Below are 25,493 nucleotides of genomic sequence, written 5' to 3'. Positions count from 1 at the left end.
TCAAAATTCTTATCAATCACATGCATCTCCCTCATCTGGCCACTTGATACACACAGATCTACCTTACCCGCTCTATGCTGAAGGTCACTTCCAGGTAGGCAAGTACCTTGATATTTAATTCTACTTTAAAAGTAGAGGAAACTCTTAGACTATTCATTTAATCAGCTCAATTATACAAAGTTAAGGACTTCTCTGGTGGTCCAGTGGTTAAGAATCCACCTGTCAATGCAGGGGACTTGGGTTCAGTCCTTGGTCTGGTCCAGGAAGATTCCATGTGCTGCAGGGCAACTAAGCCCATGTGCCACAACTACCGAAGTCCCAAGGCCCTAGGGCCCATGCTCTGCAATAAGAAGTCACTGCAATGAGGAGCCCATGCACCACAATTAGAGAGTGGCCCCCGTGCACTGCAACTAGAGAAAGCCAGCGCACAGCAGTGAAGACCCAATGCAGCCAAAAATACATTTAATTAAAAAAATTTTAATAAATAATACAAAGATAAGATAGTTTTATAGGGGTTTTCTGACTCCTCTCTTTCTTTTGGCCACATTAGCTTGCAGGATCTTAGCTTACCAACCAGAGACAGAATCCAAAGCGTGAAGTCTTAACTACTGGACCATCAGGAAAGTACCCCATCTCTCTTTCTTGACTCTGGAATTTATCTTCTATATAACTGAGATACATGTAAAAAATAAGCAAAGAGAATCCACAGAGACATAACAGTGCTACCCTCTTGACATATATGTATATGTGCAACTGATGACCACTTTGCTGTACAGAAGAAACTAACAAAATTGTAAAACAGCTATATGCCAATAAAAACCTATTTTATTTTATTAATTTTATTGTATTGGAGTATAATTTACTTACAATGTTGTATTAGTTTCAGGTGTACAACAAAGTGAGTCAGTTATGCATATATATATATATATCCACTCTTAAAGATTCTTTTCTCATATTGAAATATATCTTTTGAATTTGATTTTTATTAGTATCTATTAAGCAAAAATAGGATTCCCTGATAGCTCAGTTGGTAAAGAAACCGCCTGCAATGCAGGAGACCCCTGTTTGATTCCTGGGTTGGTAAGATCCCCTGGAGAAGGGAAAGGCTACCCACTGCAGTATTCTGGCCTGGAGAATTCCATGGACTCTATAATCTATGGGGTCACAGAGTTGGACATGACTGAGCTACTTTCACTCTCACTTTAAGAGAAAGAGGTGCTGTTTTAATCCCTGAGCATCCATCAGTAAATTGTATTCATGAAGCTTACATTGTAGTGAATGCTCACTTGATCTCACTTTCTGAGACTCCTTCATTTATCTTCTCTTTTACCTCTAAGCTTTCCCCTCTGACACTTCACATCTATCTCAGCTATCTTTTAAATTTTTAACCACACTTTAAAGATCCCTTTTCAACTGTTACCCAACTTCTCTCCTTAACTGCTTTAGTATAAATGCTTTTTTAAGGTCTTAAGGTCTTCCACCTTTCCATGGCAACAAAAGTATTTTTCAAGATAGCCATTCGTAGCCTTCTTTCCAATAACTCTGAAAGTCTTTTTTCATCTTTAATTTTCCTTGGACACAACAGCTTAACACTGTGGACCACTCTCTCTGAGAAAATTCAGCTACCTATCTCTGCACTTCCCAGTTACTTCTCTCTTTTCATTCAAATTTTAGCAAGCTCCAACTTTGTGACAAGCATTTCTTTCTCTTCCTAATCTCTAACCGTAGCTGCTTCTGGCTCTGAGGACTCTGAAACCTACTTCTTCAAACCTGTGTCACAGCTCTATTACCTTTTAAGGTACCCTCTTTTGTTTCAATCTTTCACAAAATGAAGTATCATAACTGACTGTAGTATCTATAATATTATTTCCTATTCTTGTGGTCATTAAATCAAAGAGAAAGCCTATGTCTATAGAAGAATATATTTATAAATATATGAGTAGAATATGTGGAAATTTATTGGAAGATAAATCCAGACTAAGAAAGGACATTAAAAAAACAACCGAAAATGAGCTTATCAAGGTATACATGAGTGTTCCCAAAGACTAGATACACCTAGGATAAAATAGAAAAGACTCAGCTGAGAACAGCAAACCATGAGAGAAAATAGATAAAACTTAGAAGGAAAAGGGAAAAATTGGCAAAAAAAATAAATTAGATGTAAATATTCTGGAATTTAAAGAAGAGGATTGAAAGAACTTTGAAAACAACACCCTTTAACAAGTATCACTGAAAGTATAACGAAGTTGCCTCTATCCCTGACTCTGGTCTCTGAGACCAAGACATCCACAACATATCTTAACTACAAAAAGCACACAGATGGGATATATGAGATATATGTGGTACTGAGGGTACCACATTTTGCAAGGAAAAAAAAAAAAAAATCACTGAAAATTTGAAGTTCTCTGATTACCAATGGTTCATCCTATGTTCTCTTCCTTCATATTATACATTTCTAAACCTTATTTAACAACATGCTACAATTCCAAATTTCCAACTACCAGCAGAATTCTTGTCAAGACTTTCTTGAATTCAAAATCAATTATGGCCCTTTATCTATATAATCAAAGCTGAATTTATCTTTCTCCCACTCAAATTAGTTCTCTTCCACACGAACTTATTTCTTTTGATTTTACAAGCTCACAATCTTGAAACCACCTTTAATTTTTTTCTTCTATTCTGTCTCTCAAAATGATATTCTAAGACAAAAAAATTCAATAAAAACTTCTGGAGAAAACAGTGCTATTAGCTACAAAGTTAAAAAAATTAGTAAACATCTCTATGAAGTAAAAACATCTCACATAGTCAAGCTATTATAAATATTCAAGTTCACACATTACACTCATTTTTTAAACTCAATTAAACCTCATACCTTGCCAGAAAAGATTTTCCTGATCCTGGAAGGCCTCTGAGAAGAACGAGAACTAGTCCAACATAAGATGATGTCTTCTTTCTTACAGCCTGAGAAACTGGAGCTTCTTGTACCTGGTAAGCACTCGCTCCCTCTTTGCTTCTCCACACCTTTGTGGGGGAAGCATGAGAAATCACTGGGGGTGGAAACGCATAGTTGACAGGCCTCCAGTGCGCAGCTGTGGTTACAACAGGAGCCACAAAGCCATGGTTGGCTTGAAAGAGGTCAAAAGCAGGGATCATTGGATTCCACATTGGTGGAGGTGGGGGAGGAGGCAGCAGTAGAGGGAGAGGGGTTAGTACTGGGCAGTAATTCACATCCTTCCCCTTTGGTGGCAGTTCAGTATGTTTGTGTGGCTGGAAACTGAATTCTTCAGAAGGTACAAAAACATCAGGGACAGACGTGGACTTCTGATCTCCACCTGTACCTATTAAACCAATCCCTGGATTTTGGACAGCAAGGTTTAGAGGAGCCTGAAGCTCATTAGCATCCAAATCTACAGGGGCTTGAGAGAACTGAGTCTTAACACACTCAGATTCCGAAAGCTCTTTCTGAATTTGGTTGCTGCCATCCATCAAAGTGTCATTATCTGCATTTAAAGAACTACTGAGAAGAGAATCTTCCAATGCCACTGTGTTATCTTTTGTAAAACTTTTGGACCCATTTGAAACTGAATGTGAAGTTAAGGAATTTGAACTTAATGCAGAGACAGAAAGCTCTAAATTTTCATTGTTCAAATCCATATTTTGGGTAGAAAGAATGGGAGTCATATTACTTGAATCTGAACTTACAAATGAACTCGGGTCACTAAAATTATTAACATCTTGCAAAGGCAAAAATGAGTATGCTTGGTTATCAGGAGAAGAGTTCAATTTCTCAAAAGCATTTTGTATTAAAGAATCTAAATCTTCAGTTAGCTGCATGTCCAAAAATGAATCCATTTTTGAATCTTCACTCTCTTCTTTTGGAGGACATTTTTCCATTATTTCACATTTCACTGCATTTACTTGTTTCTCAGAAGCAACGAAGTTTGTTGAAGACGATTCTTCTATCTTAGCATCAGTGGCTGATAATTCTAATAGACAATCCATGGCATTTTCAACTGTACAACAATAAGAACAACAATAACAACAATAAAATATACCTATATGGACTGAAAACAGTAAAACATGATTTAATTAAAATTCACATAAAATTATACTGACTTTACATTGAATGAAATGTCAAGAAATTTATAAATATTCAAGTCATTTTTAACTTAACATTTTACTAATATATAATTCTGTATAGTGAAAGATTTGAATAATGGAGACATGCAATGTTGTTACTTTCAGACAAACAGTAATAAACTAGGCCAATAAACTGCCATCAAGTAGATATTCTCTGATGAATTTATTGAGTAAAAGAAAAATATCTGGAACTGTATACTTTAGGGTTGTTTATAAAGATACTAAAACCAGTTGATCTAATCAACAAATACTTACCTACTACATGCTGTTTTAAGTATGAAGTATTTTATTTATTAATAAGTATTCTAATAAATCTAATTTGCTTATATGGTCCATACTATGAATTTCACTTAACACAAAAAATGTGCATGAGCATGTACTACATATCAGACATACTTTGTACAAGGATGAACAAGATAATAGTTTTTACTACACTCGAAGGATTTTCGCAGTCTAATGGAAGCAACTGAAGACGTTAGAAGACAATTATAGTATAATATAGATTAAATACTGCACACTCTTAATAATATACAAATGCCTAAGCAGGCTTATAGGAAAGTAAGGAAAGATTTCACATGAGGTGATATGTAAACTGGGAGTTGGAAGATCAAAAAGAAACTTGTCAATACAGAATGGAAAGGCAAACCCAGTCCTAAAAACACACAGCATGTTTAAGCTATTGAGTTTGTTGGAATGTGAGTACACAGTAATATGGCAGATAAGAGAAGGAGATAAAACTGGAAAGGGAAATCAAGTAAAATTGGAAGGGTCCTCTATTTCATGGTAAGAAATACTAATTTTATTTTCCAAGGGAACTTGAAGGAAAACTACCTGTCATAGCATTTGGGCTAGATGTTTTGTTGTCTCAATGAATCTTCAAATTATACTACAAGCTATAGTATTCCCAGCACAGAGATGAAGAAAATGAAGTTTAGAAAGTATATTAACTTAGCCCACGTCACACAGATAATAAGTGACAAAGTCAGGACTGGTGTGTCGACTCCAATGCTGAGCTCCCTCCATTACAACATAAAAATAGAGAAATTAGAATTGTTAAGCATCTGAAATCTGAGGCTTTTTCATATTATTTTTGTGTATTAACTTAAGGAAGATAAATGTGGAAACAGCACAGCACAGTAGGTAAAAGCTCTGGTCAGGAATCAGAATGACATTTAAATCCCTACTTGCTGGCATGAACACTTTGAACAAGTTAGTTAACTTTCCTAAGCCTTGATTTTCTCATTTGCAATGTGTGGATAACAAAAGTACCTACCTCATAGGGTTGTTGTGAGGATTAAATGAGATAATCCATGAAAAAGGGCTGTGCACAAGGACTGGCACCTAGTAAGCACCCAATTAGTGTTCCCTTAAGAAGAAAAACAAAGAGGGATTGGAGGGGGCAAGCCTGGCAGAGAGACCAGTTAGAAGACTATAGCAATAAACATGGAAAAAAGGGGGGGAAAAAAAAGGCGGGGCGGGGGGAGCAAATATAAGAAGAATTTCTAAGAAAAAACTACATGATAGAAAAATCACAAAAGATCAACCAAAAAAATTAATGTGTATATAATGAAAAACAGTATATGTAAAAAGAAGTAAAAGATCAAACTATATACATAAAACACAGAAGTTTTTACAGTGTTGAGAAAAATTAAAACAATGGTATAAAACAATGAAAAACACACAAACAATTCACACAATACAAGAACTAATAAACAATCATATATAAAAATGTTAACATTTCTCTTTATCTAAAAAAAAAAAAACATTAAAGAAAAAGTAAAATCTTATTCCTAAAATCTTAAAAGAATACCACTCAATGTTGATAAGGCTGTAATGAAACCCTTATACAGTGCTAGTGTCATTACAATTGGCACATTTATTTTATAAAGGTAAATTTATTTTTTAATTAATTTTTATTGGAGTATAGTATAGTTGATTTACAATGTTGGGTTACAGTTTTTGCTGTACAGCAAAGTGCATCAGTTATATATATACATATATCCACTCTGTATTTTAATTCTTTTCCAATACAGGTCATTAGAGTATTGAGAAGAGTTCCCTGTGCTATACAGTAGGTCTTTATTAGTTATCTACTTTATATGTAGTAGTGTATATATGTCAATCTCAGTCTCCGAATTTATCCATCCCCCGCTTTCACCCCTGGTAACCATATGCCACACCTCTTTAGTAGGCAATTCAGCAAATGTTTCCAAGAGCCAAAAACTGTCCTTACCCTGTGACAGAAGAAAATAAAACTTCGGAATCAGGAAAAAGCCAAAAGACGGAAAAGGTTATTCATACCAAGATGTTCTTTGCAATATTAATTATTCATGTAAAACATAGCTATAATTAAATAAATTAGAGCATAATAACTCAACAGAATAACCAACAGAATATTAGAAAGCTATTAAAAAATATAAAGACTGTGGCCAACTGAAAAAAATACTTATATTAGGTTAAGTTTTAAAAGTAGAATATACAACGTCATAAATGTTATTATTCAAACTACTCAAAACATCAGTATTTATGAAGGAGGTATAGAGAAGATCCTGGAAAAGAAAAATGTTTTTTGTTAGGATGTAAGGGTAACATACTGATATTTTCCTTGTACTTCTTCATTGTTACTAGTGTATGTGCAAAAATAAATTTTAAACACACCAAAATTAGGAAATATATGTTGAAGCCACAAATAAAATTGTAAACACTATTATTTCTGAGCATCATGTAGACTGCTGAAAGCTGGTTTTCTGCATACATAAAAGGATAGATAAGATAGGCTCACATCATAGACTGTGGAATGTAAAAAAAAAAATTTGAAGTTTACCCCATTACCAAAATTCCCCAAACCTAGAATAATTTTACTTATACTAATCATGGCCAATAGCAATATTAAACATCAATATTTAACTTACTCATCCATTTAAATTTGATAGTTTCCCCTGTCTGCAAACATACATCTAAACAATTTATTACAAGTCATTAATAATTTACTGCACTGAAGACTTTATCAGAATAAAACAAAAACTCAATCCTTACTGGGAAAAAAAAGAAAAAGTCCTATGAGGTACATACTATTATTTTTCTCTTTAACAGATAAGAAAACTGAAACCCAGAGAAGTTAAGAGGTAGAGCTGGAAAATCAACCTAAAGCCAATTTTAAATCACACTGGTCTATTAGCCTCAATGCTTAATCAGCTCTCATTTCCATAATTATAATTACCTTTTCACTCAATAAGTATTTACTGAGGTCCGAGTGAGTCATTTGGTATTTAGGGGCTGGAGATACAGCAGTACAACAAAACAGTTTTTTAAATCCCTCTCTTCATAGAGTACTCCAGGTCAACGGCTCTCAACTGGGAATGATTTTGCCCCTCAGGGAACATAAGATGATATACAGAGGTATTTTTAATTGTTACAACTGCAGGGGTGGGGCAGGGGATGTGCCACTGGGATCTAATGGGTACAAGCCAGAGATGTTGCTGAACATCCTATGATGCCCAGGAAAGACACTCACAACAAAGAATTATCTGGTCCAAAATGTCAATAGTGCCAACCTTTTCGAGAGGGAAGATAAAAAGAAATAAAACATAAAAGATGAAATCTACACATACATCTTATACCTAGAACTATACATTTCTTGAAAGAAGAAACGATGTTTTATTCTTTACATGCCTCATAATACTAAACTTAGTACCTTACCCACAGCAGATTTTCAAAAAGTAATGAACAAAATAGAAATAACGTAGTCATTTTCTGTATTACTACTGGTCATGGCATAGTACATAAAACCTTTTTATAAAATGCAAAGGGTTCAAACTAAACTTTTCTCACCTTTGAAATCACATTCAGAAAGCATCAAATACACTACATCAGGATCCAGATCAGAAAACATCTCTGAGACACTGGTGAAGAGTTCTTCCTGATCAACCTTTGTCTCATACACGGAAGGAAGAGTAGTGGTTGGCTCCTCATGACTAGTAACACTGGATACAACTTCCTTAGAGTTTGTGGTCTTCCGAAAAGGATTTCCCCCAAGATTTTTCCTTCTCCTTGGCATTCTGACTTCCAAAACTAAAATGTCTCCCTTTTCTTATTTAAGATGTTTGATATTTAAGTCATACCTCAAAGAAAATAGGGTTAAATATCTTGCACAATCCAGTAGTAAAAGGACCTAAAATAGAAAGCAAGTTGAAACACTCAGACTATAGTTATAGTTCCAGATCTAAAATTGGAATGACATCTTTATTCAACTCTAAGAAAGTACCATCAACTCTGGTGGGCAGCAAAGCCCAAGAGCAGTCACACAATTTCCCTCTCCAAAATATTCAAGTTTTTCAGGATTGAACATGTTAAAAATTAAGATATTAACAAATGTAATATAGTTTCAGAATGGTGAGTACACTACTTCAGCACAATTACTTCATTTAAAAAAACACAGTATTCATAATGAGGATGCCTAATGAACACCTATTTGGATGTCTAATAGGCATCATAAACTTCACATGTCCAAAACTGAGCTCCTTATCACATACTTCACACTTGTTCTTCCTAGTCTTTCCCATCTCAATTAAGGCAACTCTATCCTTCCAACTGCTCAGGTCAAAAATCTTGGAATAATTCTTGACTCCTCTCATCCCACATCCAATTAGTAAGCCAATTTTGTCAATGCAACCCTCAAAATGTATCCAGAATATGATCATTCCTCACCATTTCCATGGCTACCACAGCCTTGCCTGGATTAGTATAAAAGTCCCTTAACCTCCTTGCTTCCATCCTTGCCCCTTCGATCTACTGAGCACAATAACTAGAGTGACTCAGTTAAACCACAGGTCAGATCACACCTCTCTTCTGCTAAACTATCCACCAGCTTCCCATTACACTCAGGATAAAAATCAGAACCCTTAAAATGGCCTATAGTGAAGTGAAGTCGCTCAGTCATGTCCAACTCTTTGCGACCCCATAGACTGTAGCCTATCAGGCTCCTTCCTCCATCCATGGGATTTTCCAGGCAAGAGTGCTGGAGTGGATTGCCATTTCCTTCTCCAGGGGATCTTCCCGACCCAGGAATCGAACCCGGGTCTCCCACATTGCAGGCAGATGCTTTACCGTCTGAGCCACCAGGGTACAGTCATCCCTATTCCTCTTTCCCTTGTTCGTGTCACTCGAGCCATACTTCATCTCCTTGTCCTTCAAACATCAGTCATGCTCCATCTTAGAACTTTTATATTTGGTCCCTTCTACCTAAACTACTATTATCCCAGGTATCTAAAAGATGTATTTCCTATCATTACTCAATTGTTACCTTCTCAGGAAGTCAGTTGTCCAACACCACTTACCCTTCTTTTCTTACTTGAATTCTCTCCATATAACTTACCTTCTAAAATAGTATATGTGTTTCATCCACTTGTTTTATTTATTACCCATATTCCAGCAAAACGTAAGCTCCACAAGGGCAAGGACTCATAGATCTGGAGAACTCTGACAATCTACTTGCTTTCTCCTCTTGGATCTATCTAATGAACAATTCAAATGTAACATTATCTAAAACCAACTGATATTTTCTCTGAAACCTGCTCTAAACATTTGGCCTGGCTATAGTCATTCTCCATCTGTATTCCTGCCTCCTAAATGGTCTCCCTGTTTCTACACCTCTTGTCCCCTACAGTCTATTTTCAATATACCAGCCAAAACGATTTTCATACAACATAAGTCAGAATGAGTCACAGTATGCTTTAAATTCTCAACTGGCTCTCCATATCACTCAGAGTGAAAGCTAAATTTCTTACTATGGTCCACTTCCACTTTTGGCCTTTAATATACTTTTTCCCAAGATATTTGCATTGCTAACTCTTTCACCCCTTCAAATCTCTGTTCAAGTACCACATTCAATGATTTCTTCCTTGATTATCTAATTTAAAGTCATGTTCCCCATTTTTTCTTTCCCAATCTCCCTTTTCTGTTAACCACCCATTGCCCTTAACACCTTCTACATTCCATAAAATTTACCTTTTAATTAAATTTATTGTGTCATAGCTCTCTCCATCTTCCAGGACTGCAATGTCAATATGGCAGCCACCAGCCACATGTGCCTATTTAAATTTAAATTAGTTAAAATTAAGTAAAATTACATTTTATATATAAATATCAGATAAAGTAGATTTTAGAGCAAAAAAAAAAAATCAGCAAAGATAGAGAACACTATGTAATTATAAAGGATCAATCTGACAAGAATTCAGAGCAACCCTAAATGTGTAGGCACCAAACAGAGCTACTAAATTAAGTGAAACAAAAACTGACAAAACTGAAAGGAGAAATAGACAAGCTTATAATTATAGTTAGAGACTTCAACACCCCTCTCTCAATAAGAGTAAACAGACATAAGATCAGCAAGGATACAGAAGAACTCAATAACACCATCATTTAAGGATCTAATCAACACTTTTACACTCCATTCAACAACAGCAGAATGCATATCCTTTTCAAGAACCCAAATAACATATACCGAAATAGACCATATCCTAGACTATAAAACAAACCTCAACAAACTTGAAAGAACTGAAATCATATAAAGTATGTTCTCTGACCACAATGAAATCAAACTCAAAATCAATAACAAAAAGATAATACGAAAATCTCCAAACACTTAAAACATAAGTAATACACTAAATAATCTATGGGTCAAAGAGGAAGTCTCAAGGAAAATTTTAAAATACACAAAAATGAATGAAAATGAAAATATACCATATCAAAATTTGTAAGACACAGCTAAAGCAGCAATTGCAAAAATTTATAGCAAATTTATAACTATAAATTCATACATTAAAAAAGATGAAAAGTCTCAAATCAATAATTTAACTTTCCACTACAAGAACCTGGAAAAAGAACAGCAAAATAAACCCAGAGCCAGTAGAAGGAAGAGAATAATAAAGAGCAAAGGAGAAATGAATGAAACTGAAAAGAGAAAAACAATCACTCTAGACCCTGCAGACATCAAAAGACTAAGAGAATACTATGAACCAGTGTACATACAGAAGTCTGACATCTTATATGAAATATTTATTTCTCAAAAAACACAAATTATCATAACTCACCCAACAGGAAATAGATAAAAGCCCTATGATTTTTAATGAAATTTAATTCACAATTTACAAATTCCCCAAAAAAGAAATTTCAGGCCTAAATACCTTCAATGGATAAGTCTATCATATATAGTCTCTTTCAAAAATAGAAGGAACACTTCTTAATTCGTTTTATCAAGTCAGTACTGTTACCCTGATACCAAAATCAGACAAAGCAGTACCAGAAAAAAAAAAAAAAAATTACAAACCAATATCCTTCATGAATACAGACATAAAAATCCTTAGAAAATATTACAAACAGAAATCAGCAGTTTATTTTAAAAGAATTATACACCATTATTAAATGAGGTTTATCCTAGAGATACAAGGTTTCAATATTCAAAAATCAGTATAACCCATTATATTAATAGGCTAATGAAGAAAACCTTAGTTGCATGAATAAATTAAGGAAAAAAGTGACAAAATTCAATACCCATTCATGATAAAAACTACCCAAAAAATAGGAATATATGAGAACTTCCTCAAAACCCTACAGATTACATTTCATTTAATAGTAAAATACTATATGTTTTTATCCTAAGATTGAGAACAAAGCAAGGATGTCCACTCTCACCACTCTTATGAAATACAATGCTGGAAGTTCTAGCCTATGAAGTAAAGGAAGGAAAGAAAATAAAAGACATAAAGATTCAAAAGGCAAAAATAAAACTTTTCTATTTGTAGATGACACAGCTATCTATGTGTAAAATCCCAAGGAATCAATAAAATCTCCAACATGAGTTCAGCAAAGGATACAAGATAAATACACAAAAGCAACTGTATTTATATATCCTACCAATAAATACATGAACATTATAATTAAAACTACAATATTATTCACAAATGCTCAAATAATGAAATATTCTGAATAAACCTAACAAAATTTTTGAAAAAGTAGATAAATGGATTTATGAGCTGTTAAGACTCAATATAGTAAAGATGTCAATTTTTCTCAAATTGACATATAGGTTTAGCACAATTCCTATCAAAACCCCAGGAAGATTTTTTGTGGATATGGACAAGATTATTCCTAAATTTAAATGGAAAGACAAAGGAACTAGAATAGTTCAAACAATTTTGAAAGAGTAAAAGGATTCTGTTGATTCCATTTTAAGACTTACTATAAAGCTACACTCATCAAAACTGTATGGTATCAGTGGAGGGACAGGCACACAGATCTGACAACAGATTATAGATTAGGAAACAGAAGACACCAACATGAATATGCCCAACTGACATCTGACAAAAATGAAAAAGCAATTCAATGGAGAAAATATAACCTTTCAACAAATGGAACTGGAGCAAATAGACACCCACAGATAGAAAAAGAAAAATCTTGGCCTAAGTCTCACACTTTATTTAAAAAAAAAACTCAAAATGGATCAAGGACTTAAATCCATAGTAATATAAAACTTTTAGGAAAAAAAAGAAAATCTTAAGGATCTAGGGCTAGGCAAAAACACCAAAAGTATGCTCCATAAAAGGAAAAACTGATTAAACTATACATTATCCAAACTTAAAACTTTTACTCTGTGAACAATCTTGTTAAGAGTATAAAAAGAAAAATGACAGGCTGAAATAAAATATTTGCATACCATGTATCTGACAAAGGACTAGTATCCAAAATATATAAAAAACTTTATCAAAACTCAAAGTAAAAACAAACAAACAAAAACCAAGTAATTCAACTAGAAAGTGGGGGGGGGGGAGGGGTGAGGATTTCACCAAAAGGATATACAGATGGCACACAGGTACAAAAAGAATTTCAACATCATTAGCCATTAAGTAAATGCAATTTAAAACTACAATGAGATATTATAATACTTATACATCTGTTAGGTTGGCAAATATAAATAATAATGACAATAGGAAATCCTAGCAAGGATACAGAGAAATAGGATGGCTCATATGCTGCTGATAGGAATGTAAAATAAAAAAAACCACTCTGGACAGCAGTCTGGCAGTTTCTTAAACTAAATCTGGAACTACCACACAATTAAGTAATTGCACTTATGGACATTTCTAAGAGATGGAAAATTAGGTCTACCCAAAAAGCTGTACATAAATATTTGTAGCAGCTTTATTCATTATAATCAGAAACCAGAAAACAATTCAGATGTCCTTCAATGAGTACACAGTTAAACATACTATGTCACTTCCATCCCAAGAAGTTTAGTCAGTAATAAAAAGAAACCTACTATTGGCACACAAGACCTGGATGAAATTGCAGAGAATTAGGCTGAGTAAAAAAAGCCCATCCAAAAAGCCATGTATTGCATGATCCCCATTTGCTTAACATTCTTGAAATGACAGAAATACAGAAATAGAGAAGATTAACAGTTGCCAAAGGTTGAGGAGGAGGAAGGAAGAGGGAGTAGTGGATGTGGCTATGAAAAGGAAATTTGAGGGATTTTTGTGGTGATGGAAATGTCCTATATCTTGACTGTATTAATATCAATACCCTGGTTGAGATGCCATAAGGCATTTTGCACATGTTTCTTTCATTGGGGGAACTGGATGAAGAGCACAAATTTCTCTGTATTATTTATTACAACTGCATGTGACTCTCAGTTCAGTAGCTCAGTCGTGTCTGACTCTTTGTGATCCCATGGACTGCAGCACAACTGGCTTCCCTGCCCATCACCAATTACCAGAGTTTGCTCAAACTCATGTCCATCACGTCGGTGATGCCATCCAACCATCTCATCTTCTGTCGTCCCCTTCTCCTCCTGCCTTCAATCTTTCCCAGGATCAGGGTCTTTTCAAATGAGTCAGTTCTTCACATTAGGTGGCCAAAGTACTGAAGTTTCAGCTTCAGCATCAGTCCTTCCGATGAATGTTCAGGACTGATTTCCTTTAGGACTGTGGTATGATCTCCTTGCAGTTCAAGGGACTCTCAAGAGGCTTCTCCAACACCACAGTTCAAAAGCGTCAATTCTTTGGTGCTCAACTTTTTTTATAGTCCAACTCTCACATCCATACATGACTACTGGAAAAACAATAGCTTTGACTAGGTGGACCTTTATTGGCAAAGTAACGTCTCTGCTTTTTAATATGTTGTCTAGGTTGGTCATAGCTTTTCTTCCAAGGAGTAAGCATCTTTTAATTTCATGGCTGCAGTCACCATCTGCAGTGATTTTGGAGCCCCCAAAAATAAAGTCTCTGTTTCCACTGTTTCCCCATCTACTTGCCATGAAGTGATGGAACCAGATGCCATGATCTTAGTTTTCTGAATATTGAGCTTTAAGCCAACTTTTTCACTCTCCTCTTTCACTTTCATCAAGAGGCTCTTTAATTCCTCTTCACTTTCTGCCATAAGGGTGGTGTCATCTGCATAGCTGAGGTTATTGATATTTCTCCCAGCAATCTTGATTTCAGCTTGTTTTTCATCCAGCCCCACAATTTTCATGATGTACTCTGCATATAAGTTAAATAAGCAGGGTGACAATATACAGCCTTGATGTATTCCTTTCCTGATTTGGAACCAGTCTGTTGTTCCATGTCCAGTTCTAACTGTTGCTTCCTGACCTACATACAGATTTCTCAGGAGGCAGGGAAAGTGGTCTGGTATTCTCATCTCTTTCAGAATTTTCCACAGTTTATTGTGATCCACACAGTCAAAGGTTTTGGCATAGTCAATAAAGCAGAAGGAGATGTTTTTCTGGAACTCTTGCTTTTTTGATGATCCAGCGGATGTTGCCAATTTGATCTCTGGTTCCTCTGTCTTTTCTAAAACCAGCTTGAACATCTGGAAGTTCATGGTTCCCGTACTGTTGAAGCCTGGCTTAGAGAATTCTGAGCATTACTTTGCTAGCATGTGAGATGAGTGCAATTGTGCAGTAGTTTGAACATTTTTTGGCATTGCCTTTCTTTGGGACTGGAATGAAAACTGATCTTTTCCAGTCCTGTGGCCACTGCTGAGTTTTCCAAATTTGCTGGCATATTGTGTGCAGCACTTTCACAGCATCATCTTCTAGGATTTGAAAGAGCTCAACTGGAATTCGACCACCTCCACTAGCTTCGTTCGTAGTGCTGCTTCCTAAGGCCCACTTGACTTCGCGCTCCAGGATGTCTGGCTCTAGGTGAGTGATCATACCATCGTGATTACCTGGGTCATGAAGGTCTTTTTTATATAGTTCTTCTGTGTATTCTTATCACCTCTTCTTAATATCTTCTGCGTCTGTTAGGTCCATACCATTTCTGTCCTTTACTGTACCCATCTCTGCATGAAATGTGCCCTTGGTATCTCTAATTTTCTTGAAGAGATCTCTAGTCTTTCCCATTCTATTGTCTTCCTCTATTTCTTTGCACTGATCACTGAGGAAGACTTTCTTATCTCTCCTTGCTATTCTTTGGAACTCTGCATTCAAATGGGTATGTCTTTACAATCTCAAAAAGTTGTGTAAATCAACAAAAAGGTATGTGACTCTACAATCTCAAAAAGTTTAATTTTGAAAAAGAGTATGTAAAACTAAAAATTCAGTTTCTCAGTCATACTTGTTACATTTCAAGTGCTCGATAGCTACATGTGGTTAATGACTATCATATCACATGTGAACTTTTCCATAAGCACTGTTCTAAAATATAAGTTCCATGAGGCAAATGAATATCTCATTTTAGAAAGTTAAGAAGTTTCATTTACAGAAAGTACAAACTGAATGCCATAAAGAAAAAGAAGTACTAAACACATCTAGCCACATTTAAATATAAAATACCTGTATATCAAGAAAAAAGTTAAAATATGTATAACATATAGTAACTGTTTTCAATTTCTTCCCCTTCATCCTTTCTTAAACATGATTTTGCCCTACCATTTCTACCACTATACTAAAAACTGCTCATATCTAAATCACCAATAACCAATGTAGATGATCAAAGTCAAAGATAAAAGGTCTAATCCACCAGGAAGATAAAGCAATTCTAAGTTTGTATTCAACTAGTAAAAGCCCTCTCTCTGTAACTATTATAACAAGGAGGTTCCCACCTCAGCCACTACCCTGCTCCTCACACATACATAGAGGAGAGGAAGGAGAAAGAAAAGGGAGAGAAAAAGCAGTAATAACATAAAAGATTTGAGTCATGTAGTATAACTTGACTTAGTATCTAAATAACACCGAATCCAATAACCACAGAATATTATTTTCAAGGTCATAGAGAATTATGCAAGAATCAATAGCGAAAATGTAACTAGAAAACAAAATTATATGAAAATTAAGAAACATACATCAATACAAAGACAAATTCATTATGTAAATTACATATTAATACTGATTTTAAAAGAATTATTAATAACTATAAATTATAAACAAATAAAAACAGTATACATCCATATATGTAAGATACAATTATAGTCATGCATAGAAGAGCATACAAATACATATATTAAAAAAGAAAGGCTAAAAAAATCAATGATCTAAAATAGATTTATTGAATTTTTATAGCTCCAGAAACTATACGCAAAATACCCTATGTACTCTGTACACCCCAATATGACTGATTGTACATAAACCGTATCCATGCCCTACTCAATCATTTCTTTCCTACCAACTACCTCCCACCAAAAAGTCTCTATCCTCTCCTACCTTTAAAAATTCTAATTCTAAAAAGTTCACATTCCTGTACTGGAAAAACTGTTTGAAATCTGATTTCTCAATGCACCCTGAATTATTAACTCAGAATTCTTAACTGAGTTAATAGGAGAATTCTTAACTCAGGCTGTCCAAACTCCCAGTATTTCCTAAGCAGTTTGTTTCTTAAAAGCAGTTTACATTCACTGTTTCAACTTGCCACTTTCTGTTGACTTCTTGATCCAGTGTAATCTGTCCCCTGCATCTAGTAGTTTTTCTCTGGCTGCCCTTCTCAGTTTCCATCATTGATCTCTTTTCTTCTGTTCGCTCTTTCAAGTATGATTGCTACCCCAGGTTCTATTCCCAACCATCTGCTCCACCACTTTTTTCTAGGTCCATCCAAACCCACTGCTTCCATACCTATGACTCCAGCTAAGAATTCTCTCCCAACTCCAACATAGTTAACTGCTTTGAGGTAGGAGATAAGATAGGCCCTTGGGCTGGACAGTTGGTATTTGTCAAGCAGAGTAAAACTGAAACTCTGTTTCCCTCAGACAGACCAAGGATAAAAGCTACCAGCAAAAGCTGAGCTCTGTTGAAGTGAACAGATAAGATAACCACTCCTGAGTCAAGGAAAACTTCCCTGTCTGCACATGAGTAGGAAGGCTCCTTCGGGGGGTCAAAAAAGGAGAGAGCACCACCCCTCAGTAAGTGTGGACACACCCCCACAGGCCTCTGAGGTAGAATTCAACTTAGCAAAAGTTGCACACACATGTTGGAGAAGGTCCTAGGGCAGGTCAGATGGGAAAAAGGAACAAGATAATTCGCCAAAGGTAAACAAAGACCTTGAAAGACTATCCTATATAAGTGATTTAAATCACCTCTTTATTGTGCTCCTTCTCATACACTTACTCTCCCAATGTGTATTTCTGCCTTGTGTGTGCGCGCGCGCTTGGTCTTACTTCAGTCTTAATATCAACAAGTTTAAAATAAACAAGTGTGCTCTCCCACTTGTGGTGCTGTGTCTCTAATAATAAACTTTTATCTGTTTTTTTACAGTTTTTGCCTCCTTGAAACATTCTTGCTTTCACACAGGAGCAAGAGTCAGGGCCATTTTGCTTCTAGACACCAAGGTCTAGTGATTTTCTAGCCTGGTTTTCATCCAGGCTGCTGCTACTGCTAAGTCGCTTCAGTTGTGTCCGACTCTGTGCGACCCCATAGACGGCAGCCATCAGGCTCCGCCGTCCCTGGGATTCTCCAGGCAAGAACACTGCAGTGGGTTGCCATTTCCTTCTCCAATGCATGAAAGGGAAAAGTGAAAGTGAAGTCGGTCAGTCGTCGCGTCTGACTCTTAGCGACCCCATGGACTGCAGCCTACCAGGCTCCTCCGTTCATGGGATTTTCCAGGCAAAAGTACTGGAGTGGGGTGCCGTTGCCTTCTCCATCATCCAGGCTACCCACATTCAATTCTTAGGCAGGGAACTAAGATCTCTCTTCAGGACTATTCGCTGATGTCTCTGTGAGTTCAGCCTCACAGACATATCTACTTGGACACTACTTAGCCAACAAAGGTTCGTCTAGTCAAGGCTATGGTTTTTCCTGTGGTCATGTATGGATGTGACAGTTGGACTGTGAAGAAGGCTGAGCACAGAAGAATTGATGCTTTTGAACTGTGGTGTTGGAGAAGACTCTTGAGAGTCCCTTGGACTGCAAGGAGATCCAACCAGTCCATTCTGAAGGAGATCAGCCCTGGGATTTCTTTGGAAGGAATGATGCTAAAGCTGAAACTCCAGTACTTTGGCCACCTCATGCGAAGAGTTGACTCATTGGTAAAGACTCTGATGCTGGGAGGGATTGGGGGCAAGAGGAGAAGGGGAAGACAGAGGATGAGATGGCTGGATGGCATCACTGACTCGATGGATGTGAGTCTCAGTGAACTCCGGGAGTTGGTGATGGACAGGGAGGCCTGGCGTGCTGCGATTCATGGGGTCGCAAAGAGTCAGACACGACTGAGCGACTGATCTGATCTGATCTGATAGGCACTTCAGTCCTAAGAGTTCCAACTTAAAATGCTTCAGTGACTCTACAGCTCCCTAGACCAAGTTTCAACTTTCCAACTGTAAAGCATTCAAGGACTTCTATGATTTGGCCTCTTACCTACCCCTACTCATCTCTTCCTCTAGTCTTCCTCAGGTACCCTCTGCTTCTCCTATATCTAATTATTTGTTTCCCAAAGTAGACCACTTCACATCTCTGTGCCTCACACATGTTCCACACAAAAGTTCCTCTACCCCATCCTACCCAATCCTTATTTCTTGGCTCAAGTAACTTTCTTTCACGAAAGTTTTCCACTATCCCGAAGTCTGATCTACACAGAGCTGCTGGTGCTGCTGCTGCTGCTAAGTCGCTGCAGTCGTGTCCGACTCTGTACAACCCCACAGATGGCAGCCCATCAGGCTCCGCCGTCCCTGGGATTCTCCAGGCAAGAACACTGGAGTGGGTTGCCATTTTCTTCTCCAATGCATGAAAGTAAAACATGAAAGCGAAGTCGCTCAGTCATGTCCGACTCTTAGCAACCCCATGGACTGCAGCCTACCAGGCTCCTCCATCCATGGATTTTCCAGGCAGGAGTACTGGAGTGGGGTGCCATTGCCTTCTCCGACACAGAGCTGCTACTGCACCTTAAATATACCTCTATCTTAGCATCTGTGTACTTGTTTGTTTAGACTGCTAGTCTATAAGCATCTCACAATATGTTCTTATTTAGCAAACAAGAGCTTAATAAATATTTGTTATATGCCAGCAAAAAACAAAAAGTCAATTTAGTTCTTTAAAATATTGGACTTACCATTTCAGTAGCTTGACTACTCAGGTCCATAATACAGGGCATCTCTTTCCCATGAAGAAAATATCTAGGAAAATAAATTTGAAATCAGAAGGGTGGTTAAGATTCAGAATGAATATTCTCTGCCCAGAACTCCTTCCCCCTTACTCCACCAGGGGCCTAATTTCTGCTAACAGACCCCTGGCCAAGTAAGTAAGCACATCACATGACTTAGGCTGAACTAGGCATATACCTCATCCCCTCAGCTGCAGGAATTGGTCAAGGGACAGGCACGTGACCAAATCTATCTAGAGCCTCTGATGGGAGTAGCTAAGTAATAAGTCTGTGCTCAGGAACCAGGTCCCAACATATGGAGAAGCATACCGGAGTAGGAGAGATGGTGCCAGTGTCACAGATGATAAGTACAGGAAGGACTGAGAATTCCCTGAGAGTCCAGTGGTTAGGACTTTGCACTTTCACTGCCAACTCTGACCGTGGTCAGGGAACTAAGATCTGCATCTTTTCTGTAAAAGGACCTACACAGTATGCCTTTCCTACTTAGAAAACTTGCATCTATCAGATAGGTCTTTCTCTTCCCTACTAGGTAAACCCCAATATTACTATTTAATTCCCTTTTAATACAATCTACGCAAACCACATCTCTTTTCTTTTGTGGCTACAGCATGTGGGATCTTAGTTCAAGGATGTGGGATCAACCCATGCCCCCTGCAGTGGAAGGGAGAAGTCTTAGCCACTGGAAAGCCAGGGAAATTCCTCATGTCATGGTTTAAGGTAGTCAGTTTACTTCTTTCTTTTGTTACACTCTAACCAGGACACGGTGAGATGACAATGAGCAATTACAATGAGAATGTAGAATGCTAGGGAAAGTAGAGGACTGGCTTCCCAGGAGAGGCATCACCTCTATGGAGATCTGAAAAATAAGTATGAGTTAACAAAACCAAAGGGGAGGGAAGCAGGGAGCAAAGGAAGACGTTCTAGACAGAGGAAAGCTTCTGTACTCAAGTAGATTTAACAAATTTGGCATCTTGAGAGAGAGATGAAGTAACTGAATATGACTAGCAAATTGAGGGCAAAAGCAAAAAGTGACAGGATGAAGAAGTCAACAGATGCCAGATCATGATCCTGAAAGCCAAATTAAGAAGTTCAGACTTTAACCTGAAGGCAATGAAAAGCCATACACACAAAAAAGGTTTTGAGCTGAGGAGTTAAGGGTTTAAATGTGTTAGATTACTCCAGCAACAGTGGGATAAAGTAGATGGGAAGGCAAGACTGGAAGCAGGGATAACCACTTAGGAGGCTACTGTGGCAATCCAGGTAAGAGATGATGCTGACCACTAAGTAGGATAGTAGTCTGGGAATGGAAAAAAGATACAGATTCAAGAGAGATTAAGGAGACGGGGCTTCCCTGGCAGTCCAGTAGTTAAGACGCCAAGCCGCCACTGCAGGGAACGTGAAGGTCAGGGAATGAAGATCCTGTAGGCCTCACAATGTGGCCAAAAAAAAAGGAGAGATACTAAGGAGCAAGAATCCAACAGGGCTCAGTGATCTATTAGAAAATGAAAAGAAGAAAAGGAACAGCCCAGGTTTCTGCCAAGTTATTATTAGCAGTGCCTACTACTTATCAAATTCTTACCACATATGCATTATCTCTTATAATGTTCCCCTAGGAAGAAGAGGTAGTTTGTTTCATATTTTTGGTTTGAGGCTGGGAAAGGGAAAGTTGATAATCACTATAGTTTGGGATATGCTCAGTCTGGGTCACCTGTGAAATACAAATGAACGTGTTATGAAGGTAGACGATAACCTGAGTCAATTTATCAAGAAACGGCTCTGGGTTGGAGACATAAGAATTATCTACATACAGATAGTAACTGGGAGAAATATTTTTTAAGAGTAAATATCTTCTTTAACTCTGAACTTCTACTGCTGGGGGCTCGGGTTCAAATCCTGGTTGGGGAACTAAGATCCCACATGCCATGCAGCAAGGTCAAAAAAAAAAAAGAAAAAAAAAATCTCCTTTATTCATGCCAATATTTATTTAATACCTACACAACTATAGCTTTGGAACTAGAATTAAGGGGGAAAAAATGAGTAAAATTCAGTGAAACTCACAGTTACTATTCGGAAGGGGTAGTTCCATATAGCAGTAAGTGGATAGTGGAAATACTACATTAAAGGTTCAGAGGTAAGATGATGAGTATGTGATTACCTCTGCTGGGGGAAGAAAGCAAAGCAAACTTTACAACATATACCACCTAAATTTTGAAGGTCAGCAGAGAGTTTAAGAGGGGTAAGGCAGGGAGAACAGTGAAGACACTACAGCCAGAAGAAACAAATTCGAAGACAAAAGAAAAAAAATTTTTAAAGATAGCCTGCTTCAGAACAAAAAAAAAATTAAATATTATTCATGTCAGTCTCCCAAGCTAATTCTTAAATTTAATAAATAGAGTGAACATATTTTAAAAAAATTTTAAAGACACATGGGGGAAATTCATTCTAATACTATATCATATTAAAGTAACATTGTGAGATTAAATGATACAGCTACAAAAATCCAATAAAAGATGGAAGGATCATTATTAAAAGTTAAGAGTCCAGATATAATCCTAATGACATTTGGCTTACTCATTGTCTGGCATTGTAAATATATTAAAAATTCAATCTCTTCTTTAATTCCTAATAAAACTACTACCACAGGCATTTAATAATGTGATCTGCTAAGATCCAATGTTTGATCTGATGAACTGAAATTCTTCCCAAGACTTACAATGTGAGTTTGCATATAAAAAGCTGAATAGAAGAAAGGCAAAGATGGTAGCTCTTTTCTAAAATTCACATTGACTTATAAATGGTTACTGCTTTGCATATCAAAAGATGCATAACCATAGATAATCATGAAGAAAAGGGAGATTTTAAGAGAAAATCCTCACACAGTATTAAAAAAAAATGCCCCTTCACTGACACTATTTATTTAGCCTCTATTGTGTACGGATACTATGCCTACTTCAATAAAGAGAAAACATTCCATAACTTAAGCCCCATTTTTCTATGAAGTCCAGTATTTAGTCCTCTTTGCTACCCCCTTCAAAGCAGCTAAAGTCAACAGGTGCACAAACTGACATTCGTTAAGTACTAAATGCTGATTTGTCCCGGGTTTTGTTTTATACGTCTTTTTTCATGAACTAAAGTGTAGTATTCTTATGGAAAAGCAGCCATTTCTTTCCTATTCTTTTCACCATCTCCATCACCGTAGCCCCCACACCCCGCCGTCCTAGCACGGCCACTTGAATAATAAAGCTCTGGCAAAGGAACAAAAAAATGTTTATTTAATTTGACCTTGCAAAACGGGCAAAGAAAATTGAACCACCTTGATTATCAAAACACAAACACATGACGTTTACATTTCTTAACGCTTTTAAGAATTATTTCATTGAAAATTGAAAGATGAGGGTTAAAATGAGTTACAAAAGAGAGCCAGGCGTTTGAGAGAAAAACAATGGAAATAATAAAAACAGAATGAAAAGGCTGCTGTTAAGATGAAAAAAAAAAAACAAAACATTTTTTTAAGTGGGGGGCGAGAGGCAGCTGCAAATCAGCCACTGTTTTCTGAGAAGCCAGGTTCATCTCCAAGATTTTCTTCTCTGAGCTCAACCAATCCCCACCTTTTCTGAGTTATCCAGTCTCCAGGCAAGCAGCGCTTCTTGATTGGCTTAAAGATGCCGAGTAGAAAAACCAGCCAATCCTGTCTTGAAGTCAGAATTGTGCTATAGAGACATTACAACCACTGCATGGCGAGAATGTGTACAAACCTGTCCCTGCCACAAATATCAAATTCTAGTTCTAAAGACTGTTGCAGAAAAGAAGATTCTTCCAAGCCAACACTGAGCGTGATCTGGCATTTACACTTTTTAAAATTACTCTCTCTTTCTGAGAGAGAGAGAGAGAAAAAAGAAAAATCAAAAAAAATAAAAATACCACGTTTTAACCAAAAGAGCTTAAGGAATAAACTGCCCCGGGTCGGATGACTTACTCTACCTAAGACAGATTTTCAAAGGGACCTCTCTGGAGAGTCCGGGTCACAGTAGGGCTCAAGGAGGGAGTCAGTGAGGATCAAAGTTGCCGTGGGGGAGGGTGGTATGGACGACGATCAAAGAGACACAGATACCAGTAACCGGGAATGCCTCCCCACAGTACCCAAAATCAGAACTTGCAGAGTGAGAGGCTGTTTGGATTTGAAGTGAGTAAATAAAACGGCTGTGCTAGGGCTACGTGCTCCGGAGGGTGGCCCCAAGTTCCAAGAAGGTTCCGCCTGGCAAAGCCAAAGGAGCTCGGAGGGCCGCCAGGTCAAGTCCCAACGGGAACTAACAGGGAAGCCCCGGGGGGGCGAGAGGGGTGTGTCAAGGGCCCAGAGGCCCGCTGGGGCCGGGAAGCCAGCAAAGCGGCCACTGCCTCCGCCTTCACCCGACCTCGGGCGGCGAGCCAGGGCCCGCCTCTCACCGACGCCTCACTTCCCTTCCGCCCGGGCGACCGGGCCCGCGGGCCGGACTGGAGACCGCCGCGCCGGACCTCCACGTCCGGAGGTTGGGGTTTCCGTCCCAGCGCCTCCCGCTGCTGCCTCAGGCCCTCCGCTCGGGTTTGGGGACCCCGGGATCCCCTTCTTCCCGACCCTCAGCCCAGCCCCGCCGCTCCGCCTCCCACCCGCCGCCTTTACCTGCTCCAGAAGCAGGCGGAGGGCGTCGAGGCCGGGGCCGCGTCGTCGAGTGTGCGACGCGGCGCCGCGGGTCCGCAGCCCTTTCCCGCCGCCACCACAGCGCTCTCCGGCGCGGCGCAGGGCTGGCGAGCGCGACGGCCGCCGGGGGGAGACGCGCGGCGGGCGCCTGGCGGGGAGACACTGCCGCTCTCCGTCCGGCCGGGGAAGAGCAGCCTCACAGCAGCCAGCCGCGAGAGGGCGGGTGGGCGGCCGAATGGGGAGGGGTCTCGGAGAGCAGGGAAGGGCTGCCACGTCGCCCAGGTGGATCGCTGCTCTCCGCCTCCCCCGCCCCCGCCGGCTTCGGGCCGCGACCTCTGGTTCGTTCTCGGGCTCAGGTGGGGCGCGTCGGCCCGCCCCGCCTTGGTGGCCCCGGTGACCCCGGCCCGCAGGCTCCCGCCTCTCCGTCTCCCCTCAGTGAGCAGGTCCCGGCCTGGCCCATTCTGCCTTATCGGGCCCGCCCTCCCCCGCCTCGAGCGAAAGCCTGACGTGTTTCTCCCTTCCCTTGTCATGGGGTCACACGGAGGAGCAAGCCCTTTCCAATGTGTCGGGGTTTCGAGGAAGGCGGGAGTCGTTGTGAGCTAGGGAACGCAGCAATAGGGGCCTGAAATTTCTGCGGAAATAAACTGCGCGATAACCACAGCCGTGCCTAAAGCCTCTTTCACTCTCTCCCAATCCCCCAAAAGCAAAAACAGAAACACAAGGTCGTACTCGCTGGTCGCGGCGGGCCCGCCAGGTCGCGGGTCCCGGCGGCAAGTTGAGAACGACCGCGAGGCGGACCAGGCGGCCTCGGCGTAGCCTAACTGGGCAGTTGACTCTGGGCGAGCGAGGCCACGGCGGCGGCTGGCGCGCGAACCCCGCCTCCGCGCGCGCCGAGCTGTCCGCGGGAGGTTTCCGGGCGCGCGGCCCGCTGCCCCTCTGCGCGCTCGGGAGTCGGACGCAGCGTGGCCGCTTTGGAGCCGGGAGACAAAGAGGTTGGCCGCGGTCGCGGCAGGGACGGAGGTCTGCCTAGCACCAACCGGCGCGGCCCATGTGCCTTCTGAACAAGCTGATGGAAGCACAAAAAAACAGAGCTT

At 39.0% G+C, this 25,493-nt stretch overlaps 2 protein-coding genes across 7 annotated transcripts in view; both read right to left on the bottom strand.

Moving 5' to 3' along the window:
* The window catches only part of N4BP2 (NEDD4 binding protein 2), a 140,758-nt gene extending 132,561 nt beyond the window's left edge, over positions 1-8,197 (bottom strand). For 4 of the 5 annotated variants that reach the window (XM_070791325.1, XM_070791326.1, XM_070791327.1 and 1 more), the window contains exons 1-2: positions 7,972-8,197; positions 2,873-4,013 (exon numbers count right to left, since the gene is read on the bottom strand). In XM_070791325.1, the coding sequence (XP_070647426.1) occupies positions 2,873-4,013; positions 7,972-8,197 (1,367 nt within the window). Of the gene's footprint in view, positions 1-2,872; positions 4,014-5,413; positions 5,507-7,971 lie in introns of all 5 variants that reach the window. The other variant, XM_070791328.1, reaches the window with a different exon arrangement.
* Positions 8,173-25,107, bottom strand: LOC139183618 (uncharacterized). 2 transcript variants are annotated; one of them, XM_070791331.1, is made up of 4 exons: positions 24,382-25,100; positions 19,674-19,737; positions 10,147-10,229; positions 8,173-8,311 (listed from the first exon to the last, which is right to left on the bottom strand). In XM_070791331.1, exons 1-4 carry the CDS (start codon positions 24,927-24,929, stop codon positions 8,278-8,280), a joined length of 729 nt encoding a protein of 242 aa, XP_070647432.1. In that variant the 5' UTR covers positions 24,930-25,100; the 3' UTR covers positions 8,173-8,277. The 2 variants fall into 2 exon arrangements, with proteins under 2 accessions (XP_070647432.1, XP_070647433.1); XM_070791332.1 differs by lacking the exon at positions 8,173-8,311 and adding an exon at positions 9,518-9,653 and having other exon boundaries at positions 24,382-25,107.
* Between the last annotated feature and the right edge of the window lie 386 nt (positions 25,108-25,493).

The sequence above is a fragment of the Bos indicus genome, chromosome 6 (assembly GCF_029378745.1).
Source record: "Bos indicus isolate NIAB-ARS_2022 breed Sahiwal x Tharparkar chromosome 6, NIAB-ARS_B.indTharparkar_mat_pri_1.0, whole genome shotgun sequence".
Taxonomy (NCBI): domain Eukaryota; kingdom Metazoa; phylum Chordata; class Mammalia; order Artiodactyla; family Bovidae; genus Bos; species Bos indicus.
This window is presented reverse-complemented; position numbering and strand designations above follow the sequence as displayed.

Coding starts and splice junctions, on each gene's coding strand:
- LOC139183618 (XM_070791331.1), bottom strand. CDS start 24,929: ATGACAAGGGAAGGGAGAAACACGTCAGGCTTTCGCTCGAGGCGGGGG. Junction 19,738..24,381: donor TCCGCCTGCTTCTGGAGCAG/GTAAAGGCGGCG, acceptor TTATTTTCCTAG/ATATTTTCTTCATGGGAAAG. Junction 10,230..19,673: donor GTAGTCAAGCTACTGAAATG/GTAAGTCCAATA, acceptor AAATTTAAATAG/GCACATGTGGCTGGTGGCTG.